The 27664-nt window shown below is 41.5% G+C and overlaps 2 protein-coding genes across 7 annotated transcripts in view; both read right to left on the reverse strand.

Moving 5' to 3' along the window:
- Window positions 1-5350, reverse strand: part of LOC110492703 (host cell factor 1) — a 60073-nt gene extending 54723 nt beyond the window's left edge. For 2 of the 4 annotated variants that reach the window (XM_036947805.1, XM_036947806.1), the window contains exons 1-4: window positions 4035-4301; window positions 3468-3658; window positions 2510-2658; window positions 1618-1778 (exon numbers count right to left, since the gene is read on the reverse strand). In XM_036947805.1, the coding sequence (XP_036803700.1) occupies window positions 1618-1778; window positions 2510-2658; window positions 3468-3636 (479 nt within the window). In that variant the 5' untranslated portion in view covers window positions 3637-3658; window positions 4035-4301. Of the gene's footprint in view, window positions 1-1617; window positions 1779-2509; window positions 2659-3467; window positions 3659-4034; window positions 4302-5180 lie in introns of those variants that run through there. The other 2 variants (XM_036947803.1, XM_036947804.1) reach the window with 2 other exon arrangements.
- A 1789-nt stretch (window positions 5351-7139) lies between these two features.
- Window positions 7140-27664, reverse strand: part of irak1 (interleukin-1 receptor-associated kinase 1) — a 28755-nt gene continuing 8230 nt past the window's right edge. Inside the window, exons 5-14 of one of the 3 annotated variants that reach the window (XM_036947807.1) lie at window positions 25162-25335; window positions 20104-20168; window positions 17361-17475; window positions 16672-16784; window positions 13745-13955; window positions 10594-10665; window positions 10110-10415; window positions 9482-9905; window positions 7993-8111; window positions 7140-7630 (exon numbers count right to left, since the gene is read on the reverse strand). In XM_036947807.1, the coding sequence (XP_036803702.1) occupies window positions 7619-7630; window positions 7993-8111; window positions 9482-9905; window positions 10110-10415; window positions 10594-10665; window positions 13745-13955; window positions 16672-16784; window positions 17361-17475; window positions 20104-20168; window positions 25162-25335 (1611 nt within the window). In that variant the 3' untranslated portion in view covers window positions 7140-7618. The remainder of the gene's footprint in view (window positions 7631-7992; window positions 8112-9481; window positions 9906-10109; window positions 10416-10593; window positions 10666-13744; window positions 13956-16671; window positions 16785-17360; window positions 17476-20103; window positions 20169-25161; window positions 25336-27664) is intronic. The other 2 variants (XM_036947809.1, XM_036947808.1) reach the window with 2 other exon arrangements.

Raw genomic sequence — 27664 nt, forward strand, 5'->3', positions numbered from 1 at the left:
GCCCTCCACATCCGGCCTCACAACCGCAGACCACGAGCAACCACGCCAGCCCAGGACCTCCACATCCGGCCTCACAACCGCAGACCACGAGCAACCACGCCAGCCCAGGACCTCCACATCCGGCCTCACAACCGCAGACCACGAGCAACCACGCCAGCCCAGGACCTCCACATCCGGCTTCTTTACCTCAGACCACGAGCAACCATGCCAGCCCAGGACCTCCACATCCGGCCTCACAACAGCAGACCACGAGCAACCACGCCAGCCCAGGACCTCCACATCCGGCTTCTTCATCTCAGACCACGAGCAACCACGCCAGGCCAGGACCTCCACATCCGGCCTCACAACCTCAGACCACGAGCAACCACGCCAGCCCAGGACCTCCACATCCGGCCTCACAACCGCAGACCACGAGCAACCACGCCAGCCCAGGACCTCCACATCCGGCCTCACAACAGCAAGCAACCACGCCAGCCCAGGACCTCCACATCCGGCTTCTTTACCTCAGACCACGAGCAACCATGCCAGCCCAGGACCTCCACATCCGGCCTCACAACAGCAGACCACGAGCAACCACGCCAGCCCAGGACCTCCACATCCGGCTTCTTCATCTCAGACCACGAGCAACCACGCCAGCTCAGGACCTCCACATCCGGCCTCACAACAGCAGACCACGAGCAACCACGCCAGCCCAGGACCTCCACATCCGGCTTCTTCACCTCAGACCACGAACAACCACGCCAGCCCAGGACCTCCACATCTGGCTTCTTCACCTCAGACCACGAGCAACCACGCCAGCTCAGGACCTCCACATCCGGCCTCACAACCACAGACCACAAGCAACCACGCCAGCCCAGGACCTCCACATCCGGCTTCTTCACCTGCGGGATGGTCTGAGACCAGACACACAGACAGCCGATGAAACTGTGGGTTTGCACAACGGTAGACTTTCTGCACAAACCGTCAGAAACGGTGTCAGGGAAGCTCATCTGCACACTCGTCGTCCTCACCAGGGTCTTGACCTCACTGCAGTTCGGCATCGTCACCACCAACTTCAGTGTGCAAATGCTCACCTTCGACGGCCACTGGCACGCTGGAGAAGTGTGCTCTTCTCGGATTAATCCGGTTTCAACTGTACCGGGGAGATGGCAGACGGTCCTGAGGCCCTTTGTCGTTCCATTCATCCACCGCCATCACCTCATGTATCAACATGATATGCATACTCACCAGACATGTCACCCATTGTTCATGTTTGGGATGCTCTGGATCGACAGCGTGTTCCAGTTCCCACCAATATACAGCAACATCGCAGAGCCATTGAAGTGGGGTGGGACAACATTCCACAGGCCACAATCAACAGCCTGATCAAGTCTATGTGAAGGAGATGTGTCGCACTACATGAGGCAAATGGTGGTCACACCAGATACTGACTGGTTTTGTGATCCAGAATCCTGTTTTTTTTTTTTTTTAAGGTAGCTGTGAACAACAGATGCATATCTGTATTCCCAGTCATGTGAAATCCATAGACTAGTGCCTAATGAACATGTCAATTGACTGATTTCCTTATATAAACTGTAATTTATTTTATTTTGCTCAGTATATATTGATGTAGTGTACCTGGGGATGTTGTTCTTGGGGTCCTCGCTGTCGTTAGCCAGTCCTCCGAAAAGGTAGCATTTGTTCCCTACCAGGGAGAAGCTGTGGCCCAGACGGGGACAGGGAGGAGGGCCGTTCTTAGGAGATTTGGCCTTCAGACGCTTCCACTCCCAGCGGCTAGCCTGTGGACAGCCGGAGAAAATAACATCATGCAGATGATAACTCACTAACAAGCTTGGGTGTGACCCTACGACCTCCAACTAGCCTAGGCTGACATCTGATGCAAAACAGAGAAATTGGTTTAAATCAAATCAAATTTTATTGGTCACATACACATGGTTAGCAGATGTTAATGCGAGTGTAGCGAAATGCTTGTGCTTCTAGTTCCGACAATGCAGTAATAACCAACAAGTAATCTAACTAACAATTCCAAAAGTGATTGATGGAGTGATTGATGGAGTGAGTGATAATACAGAGCGGCATAGGCAAGATACAGTAGATGGTATCGAGTACAGTATATACATATGAGATGAGTATGTAAACAAAGTGGCATAGTTAAAGTGGCTAGTGATACATGTATTACATAAAGATGCAGTAGATGATATAGAGTACAGTATATACATATGAGATGAATAATGTAGGGTATGTAACATTATATTAGGTAGCATTGTTTAAAGTGGCTAGTGATATATTTTACATCATTTCCCATCAATTCCCATTATTAAAGTGGCTGGAGTTGAGTCAGTGTGTTGGCAGCAGCCACTCAATGTTAGTGGTGGCTGTTTAACAGTCGGATGGCCTTAAATTGACAGAATACAATATACAGATTTTGTTTGTGCAAACTGTTTAGTGTTTTACGCCCCAATGTCTCACGAAATAACTAATCTGTGTATTCTGTGGGCTGAGCGTGTACCTGCAGTTCATACAGATCGTTGCTGTATTTGCCATACTCCACCATCCCTCCGAACACCAGCAGCCTGGTGCCGTCGCACACAAACCCATACGCAGCACAGCCAGGCGGGATATCACCACGGACAGCAGGAATGAACCACTGGTTGGTCGCTGAAACACAATTAACTCTTAGATTAATAACAACCCCTGCTATTTAACAAATGTCACTGTAGTAATAACCTGTTTAACTACACAATGTCAAAAGCCACAGTCTGAGGATTCCAGTGATTTCACTTAATAATATAGTCTAACAAATATGCCAATATGGAAAGTCATTATTGATGCTGCACCACTAATAGACCATAGAAATACAGTGCTATTGCATGTAAGTGGCATTTTATTTATTTGTTTTGCATTTTTGTTTAGTGGCCAACTATTTGACATGCCATTTTGACAGTGCTCAGGTACGCTTAAAAAAAAAAATAGCACAACATAGAATGCATCGTGGATTGGTGTTTAATAATGATGGATCTTTGTTGATATTATGACGTTGCTGTTTTCTATTAACCCGCCATTTCTCTCTGGATGTTCTCTCCAATCAGCACCCAAGGCGAACCATTACCCACACATAACGAACTACTGATCCCATTACATTTCACGGCACGTCAACACTGGCGCTGGCTTACCTTGCAAAATGATGAGCAATACAGAAGTCACATTTTAACCATGTACCAAACACAGAGAGGTGCATTGCTAATTCACAATGTTGAACGACAACGCATAAGCGGATTAAGTACTTGGTTAAAATAATATGTATAGGTAGTTTTCTAGCCAACCATACATTATATTTCTATATAATAACTGACTAGCACAATTTAGCGGAAGCGCTAGTTTAGAATCCAATTGCTAAAAAAGGTTAACGATAGGATTTAACCATATGTACTAAATGTATGCATGAACCACTGGACGTTAAACCTTACCTGTGTTATAAACGTGCAACTCATCCACAATTCCTTCATTGCCCCCCCCGAAAACGACCATCAATTCTTTGATTGCAACCGCACGGTGCCCATGTCGGGGCCGGGGGACAGGACCGGACCAACCCAAAACCCGCTTCCACCGTGGCTGCAGGACTGAGCCAGATGCCATTGTGCCGGGAGATGAAGTTCCTCTTTGAGTGGGGAAAAAAAAATCCAAATTGAAAACCTTTTCAATATTAGTTGAAAATTGAGATAAATAGCTAAAAGTATAACAATGCTAAATGAACTAGCTCGCTAGTTAGCTCCTGTCAGGAATAGCCAGCTAGTTGGCTAACGCTAAGCTAACAGGATTAATAACCGCGTCCTGCTAAAATACTGCACACAAAAAAATATATATATAAAATCAAGATGTGTTTGTTTTGATCCCAGTTCAAGTCCAATTGTATGTAGTTGTATTGAGAATAGGTCCAGGCGGCTGTGATTCTATCTTACTAGCTAACAGTAGCAAGCAAGCTTATTTAGCCAAGAAGAAGCTAAATAAAAAATCTATGGGAGCCGCCATTTTACCTTGCTCGACGCTTTGCAGAAAATTTGTAGAAAAAAAAGCCGGCAGGTCAAAACAACATAAATCCGTAACACCATGAATGCACAGCCATTTATACAAAAAATAATGTAAAATAAAATGGTGTTACTCGCAGTCAACTTTGTGCATCTCTTCAAAATTCACACAATAAATTTTGTTTGGTGTGTTTTGCAGTTAATAGTTCCACATAAGCAAAACGGTGCGATTCAATGGGTGCCGCCATCTTGGCGCAAACTAACCACCCAAAATGGCCGACACAAATTAGGCGCTGAACCCAGTTTGCTAGTTACGACTGAATTATTTTTTTAAATTATAATTATATATATTACGAGTTAGCTTCCTTCCACGTATATAATTTACAATCCAAATGTACATTTGGATATTATTGTCCCGGGAAGGTAGCCACACCAGCTGTTTATTTTCTCATGATTTTATCATGAGCAGAAATGCATATTTAATGTTATTCAGGACATTTTTATTTTATTTAGATGCAGATATGTTGATTTAATTGTAACCTGTTTCCAACAGTACCACTCCAATTGTCATCTCTAGTAATTGTTGCAGGCAGGCAATGTTCATTTGTGTTGTTTTGTTGTACTGTGATGGTACCTGACAAAAGCTAGCTACTTAGCTGTCAAAAAGGCGCTGGTTTAGCTAACAGCTAGCTAGCTAACACTAGTGAAGCATCTTTGATAGTCCGCTAGCTAGCTAATACTGCAAATCAAGATTCAAAATAACATTACTGACAGATTATACATAGCATTTCAACAGAACAATCCAGATAGCATTTAGCATATAGCTTCTTAGCTAGCTCTCTCGTTAACGTTAGCTTCCGGCTTAGAAGCTAAAGTTAATATCCTTCTTGACCAAGTACAGCTAGTTATGAATGACGAGCAACCTTAGTACAAACCTAACATGGTAGAATAATTTGGGGGGAAATTTTAAGTTGAACTTCTTTTATTAACGTATCTTTCATTGAAGCATTAACAGTTATAAATTACTTTTCCTTATTAGCCTTGCTAGCAAGTTAGCCAACTTCCCTCAAGAAAAATGGCGGAGATACCGTCACAACAAAAAGCAACGAGAAAAAAAAAGAAAAGTTGAAATTATCAATACCACATTATACTTACACGTTAATTGTAACTAATCAAAAGTCTCGAGAGCGGGACTCAATTTAAGAAATTGCACCCAGATAATTATATCAGTTAAAATGAGAAGCTAGTACTGTCTTTGGCTACTTCTCATGCCGCCCAGGAAGCCGCCATTTTCTCATCTGCATCAAACAAACACCAGTATCCAGAAGCCCATAGTGGAGATGGCGAGCAAAGTGGCTTGCTGACAACAGTAAAGGCTGTCTCACAACTCCAACAACAGGGCAAAGGTTTACAGGACACTCACTACATGGCATCAATTGGCCTAGACCAGGCTGCATGTAAATGGTTCCAAAAATTACTTCACTGATAGAACTCAATGTATTTTTGTTCAGTGTAGTAGAAAGCAGATTATGAATGTTGACTAAATATCGGTCCAAGACTATAGCGAAATCATCTATATGAACGTAGTTTATCATAGCGCAGTGGCATCCAAACATTTCTCCAAGTTTCACCATCATTGTAGAGTCCTAGTTATTTTGTTGCTTTGATTTCAGAAGTAATTTCGGAAGATCATTATTTAATGTAATTAGTGATTCATTTACATCTGTCTCTCATTTTAAGGTCAATCCTGTTACGTGAACTGAACTGTAATTTTAATATGATGAAACTATTCCTTTAAAAACAAAAATCTAAAGGAACATCTACACTGAACAAAAATGTAAACTGTTGGTTTCATGAGCTGAAATAAAAAATCCCCAAATGGTACATAAGAACAAAAAGCTTATTTCTCACAAATGTGTTTACATCCCTGTTAGTGAGCATTACACAGGTGCACCTTGTGCTAGGAACAATAAAAGGCCAATCTAAAATGTGCAGTTTCATCACAACACAATGCCACAGATGTCTCAAGTTTTTAGGGGGTGTGCAATTGGCATGCTGACTGCAGGAATGTCCACCAGAGCTGTTGCCAGATAATTGAATGTTCATTTCTCTACCATAAGCCACCTCTGTCGTTTTAGAGAATTTGGCAGTACGCCCAACTGGCCTCACAACCCCAGACCATGTGTAACCATGCCAACCCAGGACCTCCACATCTGGCTTCTTCACCTGCGGGATCATCTGAGACCAGTCACCTGGACAGCTGATGAAACTGTGGGTCTGTACAAACGGTCAGAAGCAGTCTCTGGGAAGCACATCTGCATGCTCGTCATCCTCACCAGGGTCTTGACTTGACTGCAGTTCAGTGTCGTAACCGACTTCAGTGGGCAAATGCTCACCTTCAATGGACACTGGTGAAGTGTGCTCGTCACAGATTAATCCCATATGATGCGTTTTGCATCATATGATGCTGCTGTTCACATAATTAAATAATTCACATTGTTGTTGCATTGTCGAGAAGGAACCTGCACGTAAGCCTTTCATTGGATGATGTGTACCATGTGTCTCTCATACATACGACTACCAAAACTTAAATCATTAATATCCAAATAATTCTACTTTCTTTACGTGAGTAGACAATACATGTTCAGCAGACTTCTAAATCATGATTGATAGGCCTAATTGTGTCAAAATATTTTATTTGTAACTGGCGTATTTCAAGTTATTAGTCGTATTTACGGGATACGCAATGTATATATCGTCCAATGAGATGCTTAGTTGCGGGTTCCTTCCTGACAATGCAACAATAACACATAAAATAATAATAATAATAGAAACCTAAAGGAAATGTCAGTAGAATAGAAGAATACATTTGAGCAGAAGTATAACAGGAAGGCACAATTTAGTCCAATATTTACAGGTTTTTGGGGAAGGTCGGGATGAGGGCAGTGTATAAACTGAGTAGAATAAGAGTCTGGTAGCAACAGTTGTGATGTGTACGTAGCATTAGTGTATGGGTGTGTGTATATGTGTGAGTGTGTGGGTGAGTGCATGTGTATGGGTGAGTGTGTATGGGTGAGTGCATGTGTACTAAGGTACGAAGAATCAGAGCAGGTGGTCAGTCCAGTTCAAGTTTATTTAATGAAAACCTTGACATTCATATTGTACAAATACAAATCATACAGTTGTCTGAATTATCTAAAAGATACATTGTACAAATTGTAACCATAACTAGTGATGTGTGAAAGAAATGATTGGATTTGATTACATTTCACGATATCAAAACCGCAATGCTTCAGTTTTTTAAAATAAAAATGGAACATACTCCAATCCTGCTTTTTTTTTGTCAAGTCAACATTTGCTTTGCATTTCCCAAACTGAACTTGCATAACAGCCAATATTGACTGTTGGCCAATGTATGAGACGCAGATCGCACCCACATGGCTTAGTTTGTTTAGGTACTGCAGTGTGTAATGGTAGGCTGGGTTGTTAGTTGTGAGCGTTGGTCTGTCTGGGTGTGTTGGCTTGACTCTCACTGGCCTCACTGGAAAGATAATCAAGCTCATCACTCTCTTCTGGTCCTCGGCATTGTGGGTTCATCTCAGCATCTGAAATATCAATATATATATATATATATATATATATATATATATATATATATATATATATATATATATATATATATATATATATATATATATATATTATTTATAAAAAAAATAAAAATATTTGTATTTATTAATATTTATATTAAAACAATATATATAAATATATATTTGTATTTTATTTATTTTATATAAAGTTATTTAGTCATCACATAAACCAGATAGAAAAACAACAGCTGTTGAGCATACTGACAATAATACATAATGTGACTTGTAGTCAAATAAGCTATTTTGCACCATGACAAGCACAGTTAGGGAGTTGAATGTAAAGAAAGGTCAGATCATGGAAAGAAAGAGCAGCTTACAAATAAATATCTGAGGAAAAAAAGCTGGCCGGTCTGTATTCTGCCTTCGTCACAGAGCGCCATCTTGTGAAGGAAACGCTCTTCGCACGTATTTACAACTAGTCCATGGCAGGGCAAGCCTGGCAGAGAGAGAGACTATGTTTCCTAACAGGTAAGATAGACAGTGGTGGGTAAGGGCAGAGGTCCACAACTCCAGGCCACAAGGGATGCAGTCAGTTTTGTTTTTAGTTGCTGCCCCATTTAAAATCAGTGACTAGTTTAGACCTGGGAAACCAGGGATGAATGAGTTACTTTAGAAGGACACATCGTTTTGCAAAATAAAATATATGAATGGACAAGTCTAGGTAGTCTCTCCCTGTTTCATTCCACTTTCTTCCCTTTTGTGCCTAATAAAGCAATTACAAATTACACTGTCCTTACTGTTACTGAGTATTTTTATTTTACTGATGTAAAATGTTATTAAATGTAACAGTTTTGCAACTGAAGTAACTGTCACTGAAATAACAGGACTGAAGTAAACTATCACTGAAATAACAGTACTGAAGTAAACTATTACTGAAATAACAGGACTGTTAATGAAGTAAACTATTACTGAAATAACAGGACTGTTACTGAAGTAAACCATCACTGAAATAACAGTACTGAAGTAAACTATCACTGAAATAACAGTACTGAAGTAAACTATCATTGAAATAACAGTACTGAAGTAAACTATTACTGAAATAACAGGACTGTTAATGAAGTAAACTATTACTGAAATAACAGGACTGTTACTGAAGTAACTATCACTGAAATAACAGTACTGAAGTAAACTATCACTGAAATAACAGTACTGAAGTAAACTATCATTGAAATAACAGTACTGAAGTAAACTATTACTGAAATAACAGGACTGTTAATGAAGTAAACTATCACTGAAATAACAGGACTGAAGTAAACTATTACTGAAATAACAGTACTGAAGTAAACTATCACTGAAATAACAGGACTGTTAATGAAGTAAACTATTACTGAAATAACAGGACTGTTACTGAAGTAACTATCACTGAAATAACAGTACTGAAGTAAACTATTACTGAAATAACAGTACTGAAGTAAACTATTACTGAAATAACAGTACTGAAGTAAACTATCACTGAAATAACAGTACTGAAGTAAACTATTACTGAAATAACAGGACTGAAGTAAACTATCACTGAAATAACAGTACTGAAGTAAACTATCACTGAAATAACAGTACTGTTACTAGAGTAAACTAATCACTGAAATAACAGGACTGTTACTAGAGTAAACTAATCACTGAAATAACAGGACTATTACTGGAGAAGGCTATTTGAGAACTCTTTCCATCCCTGCTGATGAACATGACCCAAAAGGTGTGTTTTAACGGGCACTGACGGAGTAAAACTAAAATCCCCAATGAATGCAGCCCTCATGGAGTTGAGCTGTGCACCCTACCCCTGGGCTCTGACACAATTAATCCTCTTACCTGACGCTGAGCACGGGGACCTGGAGCGTAACTGTCTGGCTGGTGAAGACCAACCACATGGCATGGAGGTCTGGGGGTCTGATCGGGTGTCACTATGGGGGAGCCGAGAAGGAGGAGCACAGTACTGGGAATAACCTTGGCTCTCATCTGATTCACATGGACCAAGGAAGGAGGAGGACGAGGAGGAGGAAGGAGGGAGGACCGAGGACGGGTGAGGCGAGATTGAGTAGGGGTGTGGAGGGCAGTGGTACGTGTCTTCCAGTGGACCTACTTTTGACAGAACGTCTGTTAGGCAGTCTATACATGAGTCTATGGATGATTGAGGAGGTTTGGGGAAGGACTGCTGAGAAGGAGAAGAAGAGGAGGATACGGCTTTGTCTGAGGCCTTCAAACTGGTATGGATGTCTTGAAGCGCCTGGAACACCTAGGAGTCATGTCACAATTAGGGTTGGAGTCAAGTCCATTTCAACTCAGGAAGTACACTGAATTTACAATTCTCTTCAATGCTTTTCAATGAGGGAAATTGGAATTCGGATTTACTTTCTGAATTGACTGGAATTTAAATTTAATTGAGCCTGGTCACAATACGTTCCACACTTGTTTAAATTCACACGGTGACAAGTATTACCTCGGTCATGGGGGGCCTTTTCTTCCCCCGGGCCTCCAGACAGCGACAGGCCAGAGTCGTCAGATCCAGGGAGCCGTGTGGGGCCGGAGAAGAGGAGCCCGGACCTGCCGTACAAACCCTGGATGAGCTAGAAAGAGAGCCTCCCATCCCTGTCACCATCAGTCTGGGGTCCAGGTGCTTCTGCCAGATATGTGTAGCGGCTGGAGGAATACTAGACTGTTCCTGGGTCACTTTCTCTGAAGTCCTCTTTGACCTCCCTCTGACCTGATGACCTGCGTCGTCCTCAGCCTCCTTCACCAGGTCTTTCTGAAGAGGAAAATTATACAAGACGTAAAGTTTAAAAAAAACAAAACTTTCAGACATTATAACATTATACAGGTTACAGAACATCTGATCGGTCGTGTCAGTGTGACTAGTGGTTCATGGGGTCTTTTATTTCTCTCGCAAGGAACAGAGATTAGAGTATCAACTGCGTCACCCTCACCAGGTAGACAGCTTTGGATTGGCTGTGGTCCACTTCTAAAGCTCTACGACCAGTCAGAGCCTCCAGCAGCACCTGAGGAAGAGAAGACAAGGTGATTGTGTGACATCACATTCGTACAGTGGAGTAGTACATTAGTATAGTAGTACATTAGTGTAGTAGAGTAGCATAGTACAGTAATATAGTAGACTAGTATAATACATTAGTATATTAGAGCAGTATAGTACAGTAATAGAGTAGCATAGTACAGCAATAGAGTAGTATAGTACAGTAGTACATTAGTATAGTACAGTAGTACATTAGTATAGCACAGCAGTACATTAGTATAGTAGTATAGTACAGTAATATAGTAGACTAGTATAGTACATTAGTATATTAGAGCAGTATAGTACAGTAATAGAGTAGCATAGTACAGCAATAGAGTAGTATAGTACAGTAGTACATTAGTATAGAACAGTAGTACATTAGTATAGTAGTATAGTACAGTAAGATAGAGTAGTATAGTACAGCAATATAGTAGTAACGTACAGTAATATAGTAGTATAGTACAGTAATATAGTAGTATAGTACAGTAATATAGAGTAGTATAGTACAGTAATATAGAGTAGTATAGTAATAGAGTAGTATAGTACAGTAATATAGTAGTATAGTAGAGTAGTGTAGTACAGTAATATAGAGTAGTATAGTAGAGTAGTGTAGTACAGTAATATAGAGTAGTATAGTAGAGTAGTGTAGTACAGTAATATAGAGTAGTATAGTACAGTAATATAGAGTAGTATAGTACAGTAATATAGTAGTATAGTAGAGTAGTGTAGTACAGTAATATAGAGTAGTATAGTAGAGTAGTGTAGTACAGTAATATAGAGTAGTATAGTACAGCAGTATAGTACAGTAATATAGTAGTATAGTACAGTAATATAGAGTAGTATAGTACAGTAATATAGAGTAGTATAGTACAGCAGTATAGTACAGTAGTATATTAGTATAGTACAGTAATATAGTAGTATAGTACAGTAATATAGAGTAGTATAGTAATAGAGTAGTATAGTACAGTAATATAGAGTAGTATAGTACAGTAATATAGTAGTATAGTACAGTAATATAGAGTAGTATAGTAATATAGTAGTATAGTAGAGTAATATGGAGTAGTATAGTACAGTAATATGGAGTAGTATAGTAATATAGTAGTATAGTACAGTAATATAGAGTAGTATAGTACAGTAATATAGAGTAGTATAGTACAGTAATATAGAGTAGTATAGTACAGCAGTATAGTACAGTAATATAGAGTAGTATAGTACAGTAATATGGAGTAGTATAGTACAGTAATATGGAGTAGTATAGTACAGTAATATAGAGTAGTATAGTACAGTAATATAGAGTAGTATAGTACAGCAGTATAGTACAGTAATATGGAGTAGTATAGTACAGTAATATGGAGTAGTATAGTACAGTAATATAGAGTAGTATAGTAATAGAGTAGTATAGTACAGTAGTATATTAGTATAGTACAGTAATATAGTAGTATAGTACAGTAATATAGAGTAGTACAGTACAGTAATATAGAGTAGTATAGTACAGTAATATAGAGTAGTATAGTACAGTAATATAGAGTAGTATAGTACAGTAATATAGAGTAGTATAGTAATATGGAGTAGTATAGTACAGTAGTATATTAGTATAGTACAGTAATATGGAGTAGTATAGTACAGTAATATGGAGTAGTATAGTAGAGTAGTATATTAGTATAGTACAGTAATATGGAGTAGTATAGTAATATGGAGTAGTATAGTAGAGTAGTATATTAGTATAGTACAGTAATATAGAGTAGTATAGTAATATGGAGTAGTATAGTACAGTAGTATATTAGTATAGTACAGTAATATGGAGTAGTATAGTACAGTAATATGGAGTAGTATAGTACAGTAGTATATTAGTATCGTAGTATAGTACAGTAATATGGAGTAGTATAGCACAGTAGTAAATTAGTACAGTAGTATAGTACAGTAAGATAGAGTAGTATAGTAGAGCAGTAAATTAGCATAGTATAGTAGTATAGGACAGTAACATAGTAGTATAGCACAGCAGTACATTAGTATAGTATAGTAGTATAGTAATATAGAGTAGCATAGTACAGCAGTAAATTAGTATAGTAGTATAGTACAGTAATATAGTAGTATAGTACAGTAGTACGTTGGTGTAGTATATTGGTACATTAGTATAGTAGAGTAGTATAGTACAATAACATAGAGTAGTATAGTACAATAATATAGAGTAGTATAGTACATTAGTATAGTACATTAGTATAGTACATTAGTATAGTAGAGTAGTACAGTAATATAGTAGAGTAGTACAGTAATATAGTAGAGTAGTATATTACATTAGTATAGTACATTAGTATAGTAGTACAGTAATATAGTAGAGTAGTATAGTACAATAATATAGAGTAGTATAGTACATTAGTATAGTACATTAGTATAGTAGTACAGTAATATAGTAGAGTAGTATAGTGCATTAGTATAGTACATTAGTATAGTAGATCAGTACAGTAATATAGTAGAGTAGTATAGTACAATAATATAGAGTAGTATAGTACATTAGTATAGTACATTAGTAGAGTAGTACAGTAATATAGTAGAGTAGTATAGTACATTAGTATAGTACATTAGTAGAGTAGTACAGTAATATAGTAGAGTAGTATAGTACATTAGTATAGTAGAGTAGTACAGCAATATAGTACATTAGTAGAGTAGGATAGAACAGTAATATAGTAGAGTAGTATAGTACATTAGTATAGTAGAGTAGTATAGTACCTTAGTATAGTAGAGTAGTATAGTACATTAGTAGAGTAGTATAGAACAGTAATACATTAGTAGTACAAGGGGTGGCTGGTAGCCTATTGGTTAGAGCGTTGGACTTGTAACCGAAAGGTTGCAAGATCGAATCCCCGAGCTGACAAGGTAAAAATTGAAAATAAGAATTTGTTCTTAACGGACTTGTCTAGTTAAATAAATGTAAAATAAATTAGTATAGTAGAGCAGTATAGCAGTGTAGTGCATTCATATAATAGTATACTGTAGTACAGTATAGTATACTATTATATACTACTAGGCTACTGTATAATAGTGTAGTCCAGTGTGTGCTTTCCTCCTACCACTCCAAAGCTGAAGATGTCAATGGCTACTCCCAACGCGCCTGTTTTGAGGTATTCGTCAGGTAAGTACGCCTGTGTTCCCCTCACTGTCTTGGTATAGGCTACCGTGGTGGTTCTACCAGCGGACCTACTGCTGGGGCTACAGCAGAACCGGGCCAGGCCAAAGTCCCCCAGCTTAGGCTCCAGGTGCTCGTCTAGTAGGATGTTAGAGCTGGAAGAAGAAGGTCAGAGTGGGATTGATCAAAAAAAGAAAAACAGCATTGATATGGTATCAATGCAAACTTCAGTTATTTCTTGTGCCAAGTTTTCTTTCAAAAATGTCAGAGCATCAGCTGTGGATCTGTCATCACCTGGTTAATCTTCCAGAGGCTAATTTCTCATTTCAAAGATGAGATGGAGACTTAATATAGTAGTAAGAAATGATGGGGACAAAGGAATGATTCAGTCAACAGAGCAGCCAACCTCTTGCCTGGTGACTCAGCCTGAATATAACAGAGCAGCCTACCTCTTGCCTGGTGACTCAGTCTGAATATAACAGAGCAGCCTACCTCTTGCCTGTTGACTCAGCCTGAATATAACAGAGCAGCCAACCTCTTGCCTGGTGACTCAGTCTGAATTCAACAGAGCAGCCTACCTCTTGCCTGTTGACTCAGCCTGAATTTAACAGAGCAGCCAACCTCTTGCCTGGTGACTCAGTCTGAATTTAACAGAGCAGCCTACCTCTTGCCTGGTGACTCAGCCAACCTCTTGCCTGGTGACTCAGTCTGAATATAACAGAGCAGCCTACCTCTTGCCTGTTGACTCAGCCTGAATATAACAGAGCAGCCAACCTCTTGCCTGTTGACTCAGTCTGAATTCAACAGAGCAGCCAACCTCTTGCCTGGTGACTCAGTCAACCTCTTGCCTGTTGACTCAGCCTGAATATAACAGAGCAGCCTACCTCTTGCCTGGTGACTCAGTCTGAATATAACAGAGCAGCCTACCTCTTGCCTGGTGACTCAGTCTGAATATAACAGAGCAGCCTACCTCTTGCCTGTTGACTCAGCCTGAATATAACAGAGCAGCCAACCTCTTGCCTGTTGACTCAGTCTGAATTCAACAGAGCAGCCAACCTCTTGCCTGTTGACTCAGTCTGAATTCAACAGAGCAGCCTACCTCTTGCCTGTTGACTCAGCCTGAATATAACAGAGCAGCCAACCTCTTGCCTGGTGACTCAGTCTGAATTTAACAGAGCAGCCTACCTCTTGCCTGGTGACTCAGCCTACCTCTTGCCTGTTGACTCAGCCTGAATATAACAGAGCAGCCAACCTCTTGCCTGTTGACTCAGCCTGAATTCAACAGAGCAGCCTACCTCTTGCCTGTAGCGCAGTAAAAGTCGAGTGGAGACAAGAACGGGTTCGGTTCAGTCGATCTTCCTGATGAGCCTTAGCCAGTTAGCTAGTTTGTAGATGTGGCTACAAACTTCAGTGACAATTAGAAACTTGTCTGCCGAAGTTGGGACTTGGGATTGTGTTCAGAATCATTTTGTTTCGATCAGAGTTATTGCTATTTTTTTTAGTTTTATTTTACTAAAATGTAACGTTAATGCTGTAGTTGTACATTTTCTGTGAAAATCACTATAATCACTTTAGCTGTCACCCTGGCCTGATATTAACTACACTATCCAACTACACTACCTCCCTCTCCTTACTGGCCTGATATTAACTACACTATCCAACTACACTACTTCCCTCTCCTTACTGGCCTGATATTAACTACACTATCCAACTACACTACCTCCCTCTCCTTACTGGCCTGATATTAACTACACTATCTAGCTACTTCCCTCTCCTTACTGGCCTGATATTGACTACACTATCCAACTACACTACTTCCCTCTCCTTACTGGCCTGATATTAACTACACTATCTAGCTACTTCCCTCTCCTTACTGGCCTGATATTAACTACACTATCCAACTACACTACCTCCCTCTCCTTACTGGCCTGATATTAACTACACTATCTAGCTACTTCCCTCTCCTTACTATGGCAAGCGGGAACGAAGGACACTTTGCCCCATGTTGTTGTGGCCAGCTAGCAGTGCAAACTCTCCCTATTGAGCAGTAGACTATCACAGTGAAATCCAGATGGTTACTAAATACCAATATTACAAGTTATTTCTCGTGTAGGAAGTTATCCTACTCGAAATAAAATCAAGTGGGATTGAAAAAATAAAATAAAAAAACTGGCCACGTTAGCTAACTAGCTAGCTGGGAAGGGCTCATCAGGACAGTTGACTAAACTAGCTAGCTGGGAAGGGCTCAGCAGGACAGCTGACTAAACTAGCTAGTTGGGAAGGGCTCATCAGGACGGTTGACTAAACTAGCTAGCTGGGAAGGGCTCATCAGGACGACTGACTGAACTAGCTAGCTGGGAAGGGCTCATCAGGACGGTTGACTAAACTAGCTAGATGGCAAGGGCTTATCAGGACAGCTGACTAAACTAGCTAGCTGGGAAGGGCTCATCAGGACGGCTGACTAAACTAGCTAGCTGGGAAAGGCTCATCAGGACGGCTGAACCCAATCCATTCGTCTCCACAACTCTCAGCTGCTCGACATATGTCATCAGTTTGGGCACCAGGCGTTTCTGTATAGCCTCTCCCTCCTAGAAGTCGTTTGTGTGACTTCAAAACGGAGGGGCGTTGTACCAAAATGCATCAGCGATTGGATCGTCTTTTACAAATCTAACCAAATCAGAATATCAAAGTTGACAACACCGTGAAGGCTGTCTCTGGCCCAACCCATCTGTGTCTGGGAACAATCAGAACGGTCAGAATGTGTTCACATTCTAGAAATCATCTGGGGAGGAAGGCAAATGCAGAAGAACGATGGAAAAAGAAAAGGTCTGTTTGCTGAGCGATGTGGATGGGTAGCCAGGGAAAGCCTACCTCTTGATGTCTCCATGTATGAGCTGCGGAGAGGAGGAGTGGAGGAACTGAATGGCTCTGGCTGTGCCCAGCAACACACTGACACGCTGTGGCCAGAAGAGGGCAGCACTGGCCTGTCGGAGAGGCACACACACACACACACACACACACAGTCAACACACACCAACAACACATATATTCCAGGTTCAAACCTTGCGTCATGCCCTCCTTTCTCATTGTTTAATAAGCTGTCTCGATAGCAGTCCCCGTCCGTCTCGATAGCAGTCCCCGTCCGTCTCGATAGCAGTCCCCGTCCGTCTCGATAGCAGTCCCCGTCCGTCTCGATAGCAGTCCCCGTCCGTCTCGATAGCAGTCCCCGTCCGTCTCGATAGCAGTCCCCGTCCGTCTCAATAGCAGTCCCCGTCCGTCTCAATAGCAGTCCCCGTCCGTCTCAATAGCAGTCCCCGTCCGTCTCAATAGCAGTCCCCGTCCGTCTCAATAGCAGTCCCCGTCCGTCTCAATAGCAGTCCCCGTCCGTCTCAATAGCAGTCCCCGTCCGTCTCAATAGCAGTCCCCGTCCGTCTCAATAGCAGTCCCCGTCTGTCTCAATAGCAGTCCCCGTCTGTCTCAATAGCAGTCCCCGTCCGTCTCAATAGCAGTCCCCAGTCAATGTTCTTTAGTTTTAAAGATATGAAGAATAAAATACTGACCTGGTTGTGCAGCTGGTCTTCCAGAGAACCGTTGGGCATGAAGACATAGAGCAGACAGTAGGTTCCTTGTCCAACACAGTAGCCCACAAAGTCTACAATATTGGGATGTCTGTATCTGGGAGGGGAAAGGCAGAGTTGTTTTGTTTGTTGCTAAACCTACAACAGAGCCTATTGTCTGCATCTTACAACGAAGAAGACACTTTTCAGATGTATTTTTTTCAGGGGATAAATCGTACAGATGGAGCAGCACTTTATTCAACAATAGGAGGAAGAAACAGAGCATATAGGCAGAGTAAAGATGACCTGCTTGGCAGAAGAGAGACTAACCACAGCAGACCAGCAGAAGACAAACTAACCACAGCGGACCAGCTAAAGCCTGAAGAGGACAGTATAAAGGGAACTTCTGATTCTCCTGCTCCACCTGGGCTTTTCTCAGGTCAGGCTTCTGTATGATGGTACGGTGTACAGTCTGATGTACGTGGAATAGGGGAGACTAGGGGCTGACCCCATTTAGTCCACTGGTCAATTGTTTGGTCGATAGAGAATGTTTTAGTCGAGCAGTTGCAACAACAACAAAAATGTATTGGTTCACACCTGTCTGAGTGGACTAATCCATTGTAGAGGCCTGTCTGAGTGGACTAATCCATTATAGAGGTCTGTCAGAGTGGACTAATCCATTATAGAGGCCTGTCTGAGTGGACTAATCCATTATAGAGGTCTGTCAGAGTGGACTAATCCATTGTAGAGGTCTGTCAGAGTGGACTAATCCATTGTGGAGGCCTGTCTGAGTGGACTAATCCATTGTAGAGGCCTGTCTGAGTGGACTAATCCATTGTGGAGGTCTGTCTCAGTGGACTAATCCATTGTGGAGGCCGCGGGGATGACACACCAGTATCACATTTACTGTTAATTACCATAATTTCTAATCTACACTGTTTGTTTGGTTACCGTAATTTCTGTTAATGCATTTAATATATAATTATTACCAGGGATGCACAATATACGTCGGTGAACATATCGGAATCGGCCGATATTAGCTAAAAATGCCAACAGGTTTAGTTTAACACCAATGTTAAAAACCCAATGTCAAAGCTACCGTGCATACCTATATAATGACGTAATGACGCCCACAATGTCTACTGTGTGGATCGAGCAGTCAACAAGTCAACAAGTCAACAAGTCAACAAGTCAAGCAGTCATTTGAAAGTAATTTCAGCGAGACAACAACGGGAAAATCCATTAAAGCCGACAATCAACTGCTCTCTGTCGTGGAAGTGGTTGGCTTTCGCCGACAGGTCGAACACACCGGCACACACGACCAAGTACGCTATTTTTCAGATGTTGCCCTACCGGGGCAATTTGCAAAATCTTTACGGCTACCTCCCTTTCGATAACCACTTTAGCGTGAAAGGGGAGAAGGTCCGTCATACTCTGATCCAGTGGAAACGTCATAAAATAAGCTGATTGCTTCTTATCCCTTGAGCAAATACAGCCGTGTACGTCCGGAGCTTAATGGAGCAGAAAACCGAGGGTCCAGAATATTTTATAGAACGTTCAAGTTTGTTAGCGCTTTAGGCTGGACCAAGTTGACAGAAGCTTTCAAGTTCGTTGCAGACAGGCCATGGGTAGCCAATGTGATTTTTTTTTTTTTTTTTTAAATCACCGATAATGTTTACCTGCAGGTTGCAATGGTTGGTTTTATGTAGGCTGTTTTTATATACAGTACCAGTCAAAAGTTGACACACCTACTCATTCAAGGGTTTTATTTTATTTTTAATATATATATATATATAACAAACATACGCACATTATTTTTTAAAGTTACTTCTACATTGTAGAATAGTGAAGACATTAAAACTATAAAATAACACATATGGAATCATGTAGTAACCAACATACTTGAGATTCTTCAAACTAGCTCCACCCTTTGCCTTGATGACAGCTTTGCACACTCTTGGCATTCTCTCAAATAGCTTCATGATGCATTTCAATTAACAGGTGTGACTTCTTAAAAGTTAATTTGTGGAATTTGCCCACTCTCTAGGCATAAAAAAAAAAAGTAAAAATCAAGAAGAACGTTGGAATGAGTAGGTGTCAAAACCTTTGACTGGTACTGTAGTTGGCAATTTTAGATTTGTATAATTTTAATTTAGATATCATTTGTATTTACCACATGACAATGACTTGAGATACGAAGACTTTATTCTAAAATAAATAAAAATTGTTCCGCGAAAATGTGCATATGAAAATTATAACTGATCGGTAGAATTGGTAAGATAAATTAGGGACTCCAAATGGAAAAAAGGTGGTCAACCCCTGACCCTATTACCGGCAACTTCGGGAAAGTAATGGCAGAATCTACAAAGGCCAGCGGCAACGGGATGTGGTGGTTCGGGAACAGGATCTTGATCTCTAGCTCCCTCCCTCTTAATTATTTCATCACAGTATGCTTAAAGCATCAAACAAGCTCAGTAGCCTACATATAGTTGATTTTATTAAAACACACAGGGTCTGTCTATATATGGAAAAATATAAGTTTTAAAAATTTCGACCAGTCAATTGGTCGAAAGAACACGACTCTTGATTGACAAAGATTTTTTTTGGGGGGGTGGGGGGGGACAGCTCTATTTTCTACACAGATAACTTCTTAGAAAAGAAAGAAAGACAAGCAAGAGGAATGGAACGAGGTTGAAGTGAGATGCCAGAGATAAAAGTAGGAGAGGTTCTAAGACTGTCAGCTTACTGTGATAGCTTCTCCACCTCGGTCTTGAAGCTCTCCTTCACTACGCTCCAGTCTAGTGGAGAGTTCTACAAAGGGAATACAAGATCCAATATAAACAAAAAGCATTTTACTGGCTTTCTTTTAATATATATATATATATACACACATATATATATATGCACACACACACATATATATATATATATACACACACACATATATATATATACACACACACACACATATATATATATATATATATATATATATATTCATTCAAATGACATTTACTGACCAGTTGAAACAGAAATAATAACAAAGTCATCATCAGTTGACATTTATACCAAGCAGTGTCTGAGAAAGGCCCGGAATATTTCAAAAAGACTAAAGCCACCCCAGCCATGGACTATTCTCTCTATTACAGTCTTGCTGTATCGGAGTATCAGGAACAACAGGCTCCAAGACAGCTTCTATCTCCAAGCCATAAGACTGGTGAACAGCTAACTGACTGACGGTGGCTCACCCTCAATCCACGGACGACCTGCACTGACGATTTACACACTCTCAGGTCTCTATTCACACTCACAAGCACAATGTTACTCTCGCATGCGCACCCACGGTGCTGTTATTATTTATCCTACTGACCAGTCACTTTTACCCCTGCCTAAATATACATACACTATACAGTGCCGTGGGAAAAGTTCAGACCCTTTTTCCACATTTTGTTACATTACAGCCTTATTTTAAAATGGATTAAAAATATATGTTTTCCTCTACACACAATACCCCATACTGACAAAGCGAAAATAGGTTAAGACATTTTTGCAAATTTATTACAAATAAAAAAAAACATACCTTATTTACACAATTATTCAGGCCTTTTGATTTGAGACTCGATATTGAGCTCAGGTTCATCCTGTTTCCATTGATCATCCTTGAGATGTTTCTACAATTTCATTGGAGTCCACCTGTGGTAAATTCAATTGATTGGACATGATTTGGAAAGGCACACACCTGTCTATATAAGGGCCCGATGGTTGACAGTGCATGTCAGAGCAAAAACCAAACCATGAGGTTGAAGGAATTGTCCGTAGAGCTCCGAGACAGGATTGTGTCGAGGCACAGATCTGGGGAACTTTCCAGAAGGACAACCATCTCTGCAGCACTCCACCAATTAGGCCTTTATTGTAGAGTGGCCAGACAGAAGTCACTCCTCAGTAAAAGGCACATGACAGCCCGCTTAGGGTTTGCCAAAAGGCACCTAAAGGACACTCAGACCATGAGAAACAAGATTCTCTGGTCTGATGAAACCAAGATTGAAGTCTTTGGCCTGGATGCCAAGCGTCACATCTGGAGGAAACCTGACACCATCCCTACGGTGAAGCATGGTGGTGGCAGCATCATGCTGTGGGGATGTTTTTCAGAGGCAGGGACTGGGAGACTAGTCAGGATCGAGGGAAAATTAACGGAGCAAAGTACAGAGAGATCCTTGATGAAAACCTGCTCCAGAGCACTCAGGACCTCAGACTGGGGGGAAGGTTCACCTTTCAACAGGACAACAACCCTAAGCACACAGCCAAGACAACGCAGGAGTGGCTTTGGGACAAGTGTCTGGAACGTCCTTGAGCGGCCCAGCCAGAGCCCACACTTGAATCTGATCGAACATCTCTGGAGACATGAAAATAGCTGTGCAGCAACGCTCCCCATCCAACCTGACAGAGCTTGAGAGGATCTGCAGAGAAGAATGGGAGAAACTCCCCAAATACAGGTGTGCCAAGTTTATAGCATCATACCTAAGAAGACTCGAGGCTGTAATCTCTGCCAAAGATGCTTCAACAAAGTACTGAGTAAAGGGTTTGAATAATTATGTAAATATGATATATTTTAATAAATATGCAAAATTATAAAACCTGTTTTTGCTTGTCATTATGGGGTATTGTGATGTCATTATGGGGTATTGTGACATCATTATGGGGTTTTGTGTGTAGATTGAGGAGGGGGGGGGACTATTGCATCCATTTTAGAATAAGGCTAATAACGTAACAAAATGTGGAAAAAGTCAAGGGGTCTGAACACTTTCCGATGTATAGGATTCAGTTCTTAGTACAATCAATTTGACCAGCAATGAAACAAAAACATCAGAAATACTTTGTAAACAGCTACTGTAGCATTTATTTGACTATAAACGTGATCATACTTGACCATTTTTTTATTCACAAACGCGAGTTAAATGCTCACACTGTGGAGCCCTGATTACACGCCTATGTGGCTAGTGAAATAGACATCTTAATAGGCAAAATGTACCTGCATTTGTCAGGTGGCGGGTGTTAAATGTTATGCCCTGATTGCGTGAACAACGGTAAATTGTGTGATAGCTGGGATGAAAGGGCTGTGTTCCAAACAACTACAAGTGTGCTTGTTCTAGTTCCTCAACGGCACAGCTAGGAGAGTTCCAAAAGATACTTACTTACTGAACAAAAAAGAAAAATGGAAAAAAAAGTTTCCCGAAATTTTCCATACGCACAAAAAATACAATTTTGTTGCACAAATTAGTTTACATCCCTGTTAGTGAGCATTTCTGCTTTGCCAAGATAACCCATCCACCTGACAGGTGTGGCATATCAAGAAGCTGATTAAAGTATGCTCATTACACAGGTTCTTGTGCTGGGGAGACCAAGGACAATAAAATGTGCAGTTGTCACAACACAATGCCACAGATGTCTCGAGTTGAGGGAGCGTGCAATTGACATGCTGACTGCAGGAATGTCCACCAGAGCTGTTGCCAGAGAATTTAATGTTAATTTCTCTACCATAAGCCGTCTCCAACGTTGTTTTAGAGTTTGGTAGGATGTCCAACCAGCCTCACAACCGCAGGCCACATGTATGGCGCCGTGTGGGAGAGTGGTTTTCTGACGTCAACGTGAACAAAGCTCCCCATGGTGGCGGTGGGGTTATGGTATGGGCAGGCATAAGCTACGGACAACTAACACAATTGCATTTTATTGATACCGTGACGAGATCCTGAGGCCCATTGTCGTGCCATTCATCCGCCGCCATCACCTCATGTTTCAGCATGATAATGCACGGCCCCATGTCGCAAGGATCTAAACACAATTCCTGGAAGCTGAAAATATCCCAGTTCTTCCATGGCCTGCATACTCACCAGACATGTCACCCATTGAGCATGTGTGGGATGCTCTGGATCAACGTGTACGACAACATTCCACAGGCCACAATCAACAGCCTGATCAACTCTATGCAAAGGAGATGTGTCGCGCAGCATGAGGCAAATGGTGATCACACCAGATACTGACTGGTTTTCATGAGGGAAATGGTCACACCAGATACTGACTGGTTTTCTGATCCACACCCCCATTTTTTTATCTGTATTCCTAGTCATGTGACTTCCAGAGATTAGGACCTAATTAATATTTAAATTGACTGATTTCCATTAATGAACTAAGTCAGTCAAATGTTTGAAATTATTTCATGTTGCGTTTATATTTTTGTTCCGTGTAGTGGACTGTTCTGAGTCACAAGTGTATTGAAATTATTTAGGAACTGTGAACAGTTTGGAGAGGAATGTGGCCAATGGGAGAGGAGTGTAGCCAATGGGAGAGGAGTGTAGCCAATGGGAGAGGAGTGTGGCCAATGGGAGAGGAGTGTGGCCAATGGGAGAGGAGTGTAGCCAATGGGAGAGGAGTGTGGCCAATGGGAGAGGAGTGTGGCCAATGGGAGAGGAGTGTGGCCAATGGGAGAGGAGTGTGGCCAATGGGAGAGGAGTGTGGCCAATGGGAGATGAGTGTGGCCAATGGGAGAGGAGTGTGGCCAATGGGAGAGGAGTGTGGCCAATGGGAGAGGAGTGTGGCCATTTATCTTATGTTGCACCTACCCCTCCTTTCCCAGGAACATTCTGATCATGTTACTGAATGTATCCAGAGTATTTTCACATTTGATCATCAGCAAATACGACAAAAAGTACAGTAAATGTAAACTCGCCGGTTTATTAGGCTCCTACAGACCGTGAGGCACGTAGTCGTGGTTTGAAATATAAAGCAGGCATTGAGGCACTCAGTTCCTGTTCGATTGAACGTTAGAATGGGCAATAGAAGAGACCTAAGAGACTTTGAGCACGGTGTATGATTGTCTGTGCCAGGCGCGCCCGATCCAGTATCTTAAAAAAACATCCGCCCTCCCGGGCTTTTCACCCAGAACGGTGCGACAAACAAACAACATCCAATCAGCTGCAGTCCTGTGGGTCGAAAACAGCTCATTGATGAGAGGTCGAAGGTGAATGGCAAGAATCGTGCAAGATAACAGGCGGACCGCACACAGACAAATAACGGGTCAGTACAACAGTGGTGTGCAGAACGGCATCTCAGAACGCACAACTCGTCTGTCCTGGTCACAGATGGGCTGTAGACGTCCACACCGGGTTCCTATCAGAGACAAACACATCGTCTGGAACCATGAGTTCAGTTTACTTGAGTGGCCTGCACAGTCCCCAGACCTCAACCCAATAGAGCCTCTTTGGTATGAGAGATGCATAACAGGCCATCCAAGCTGCAGCAACTTGTAGAATGCCCAGAAGAATTCAGGCTGTCCGACAAGGGTAAAAGGCACGTACAAAATCAACAGTGTAATGTTTCAAATCAGTCTTGTGTCCAGAAAACTGTTGTGTCCTCACCCCTGGTCAAATACACGTTTTTCCCATAATGTACAAACTGTTCCCTTTCAATTGATGGTTATGGTTATGCATTTTCATATTTCTATAAGAAACGTTTACATGTAGCCTTATCCGTTATAGGCCAATTCCCAACGAGTATAAAGGCTTAGTTAAAATCTCTTCACAGTCGATATTGAACACGGCATTGTTGAGAAAGACCTTGTAAGTAAAGCATTTCCTTTCAACAGTTCTACGCACGTTGTATCCTGTAAACAGATACTTTTGATTTGATAGGAAACATTTACATCCCGAGATATATTGCCATGGTTGGCAGTCATCAAGATCTATTTACATCAACCATCTTCCTCTATGATGACTACTGAAGAGGACTGAGCAGTCCAAAAGTCGCATACCTCCTTCAGTTTCTTGACAGCGAAGTCGGTGCTCCTCATGGTAGCCCGGTACACATGTCCAAACCCCCCCTCTCCTATCTGCTTGGCATGGGAGAAGTCCTCTGTTCCTCTCTGGACTTCCTCAAACGGCCAACACATGGCACTGGACAGCAGGGGACCTCTGGAGATGGACCACTGATGAACAACAACACTTTATTCATCCACTTTCAGCTTTGGTATCAACCCCTTATTGAAAGATACAGACACCTACAGACACTGAAGACATTGAAAATACAGACTAACAAGAAAGATAGACACCTACAGACACCCACAGACTAACGAGAATGAGACACCTACAGACACCCACAGACACCCACAGACTAACAAGAATGATAGACAGACACCCACAGACTAACGAGAAAGATACAGACACCTACAGACTAATGAGAAAGATACAGACACCCACAGACTAACGAGAAAGATACAGACACCTACAGACTAACGAGAAAGATGGACACCCACAGACTAACGAGAAAGATACAGACACCTACAGACTAACGAGAAAGATAGACACCCACAGACTAACGAGAAAGATAAACACCTACAGACTAACGAGGAAGATACAGACACCTACAGACTAACGAGAAAGATACAGACATCCACAGACTAACGAGAAAGATACAGACACCTACAGACTAACGAGAAAGATACAGGCACCCACAAACTAACGAGAAAGATACAGACACCTACAGACTAACGAGAAAGATACAGACACCCACAGACTAATGAGAAAGATACAGACACCCACAGACGAACGAGAAAGATAGACACCCACACCTACTACAACTACTACCGGTGTTAGTAACCGTGAACTACTACAACTACTACCGGTGTTAGTAACCGTGAACAACTACAACTACTACCGGTGTTAGTAACCGTGAACTACTACTACTACTACCGGTGTTAGTAACCGTGAACTACTACTACTACTACCGGTGTTAGTAACCGTGAACTACTACTACTACTACCGGTGTTAGTAACCGTGAACTACTACTACTACTACCGGTGTTAGTAACCGTGAACTACTACTACTACTACTACTACTACTACCGGTGTTAGTAACCGTGAACTACTACTACTACTACCGGTGTTAGTAACCGTGAACTACTACTACTACTACCGGTGTTAGTAACCGTGAACTACTACTACTACTACCGGTGTTAGTAACCGTGAACTACTACTACTACTACCGGTGTTAGTAACCGTGAACTACTACTACTACTACTACTACTACTACCGGTGTTAGTAACCGTGAACTACTACTACTACTACCGGTGTTAGTAACCGTGAACTACTACTACTACTACCGGTGTTAGTAACCGTGAACTACTACTACTACTACCGGTGTTAGTAACCGTGAACTACTACTACTACTACCGGTGTTCGTAACCGTGAACTACTACTACTACTACCGGTGTTCGTAACCGTGAACTACTACTACTACTACCGGTGTTCGTAACCGTGAACTACTACTACAACTACTACCGGTGTTAGTAACCGTGAACTACTACTACTACTACCGGTGTTAGTAACCGTGAACTACTACTACTACTACTACCGGTGTTCGTAACCGTGAACTACTACTACAACTACTACCGGTGTTAGTAACCGTGAACTACTACTACTACTACCGGTGTTAGTAACCGTGAACTACTACTACTACTACCGGTGTTAGTAACCGTGAACTACTACTACTACTACTACCGGTGTTAGTAACCGTGAACTACTACTACCGGTGTTAGTAACCGTGAACAACTACTACCGGTGTTAGTAACCGTGAACTACTACTACTACTACCGGTGTTAGTAACCGTGAACTACTACTACCGGTGTTAGTAACCGTGAACAACTACTACCGGTGTTAGTAACCGTGAACTACTACTACTACTACCGGTGTTAGTAACCGTGAACTACTACTACTACTACCGGTGTTAGTAACCGTGAACTACTACTACTACTACCGGTGTTAGTAACCGTGAACTACTACTACCGGTGTTAGTAACCGTGAACAACTACTACTACTACCGGTGTTAGTAACCGTGAACAACTACTACTACTACTACCGGTGTTCGTAACCGTGAACTACTACTACAACTACTACCGGTGTTAGTAACCGTGAACTACTACTACTACTACCGGTGTTAGTAACCGTGAACAACTACTACTACTACTACCGGTGTTAGTAACCGTGAACAACTACTACTACTACTACCGGTGTTAGTAACCGTGAACAACTACTACTACTACTACCGGTGTTAGTAACCGTGAACTACTACTACTACTACCGGTGTTAGTAACCGTGAACAACTACTACTACTACTACCGGTGTCAGTAACCGTGAACTACTACTACTACTACTACTACCGGTGTTAGTAACCGTGAACTACTACTACTACTACCGGTGTTAGTAACCGTGAACTACTACTACTACTACCGGTGTTAGTAACCGTGAACTACTACTACTA

The sequence above is a fragment of the Oncorhynchus mykiss genome, chromosome 16 (genome assembly GCF_013265735.2).
Source record: "Oncorhynchus mykiss isolate Arlee chromosome 16, USDA_OmykA_1.1, whole genome shotgun sequence".
NCBI lineage: Eukaryota > Metazoa > Chordata > Actinopteri > Salmoniformes > Salmonidae > Oncorhynchus > Oncorhynchus mykiss.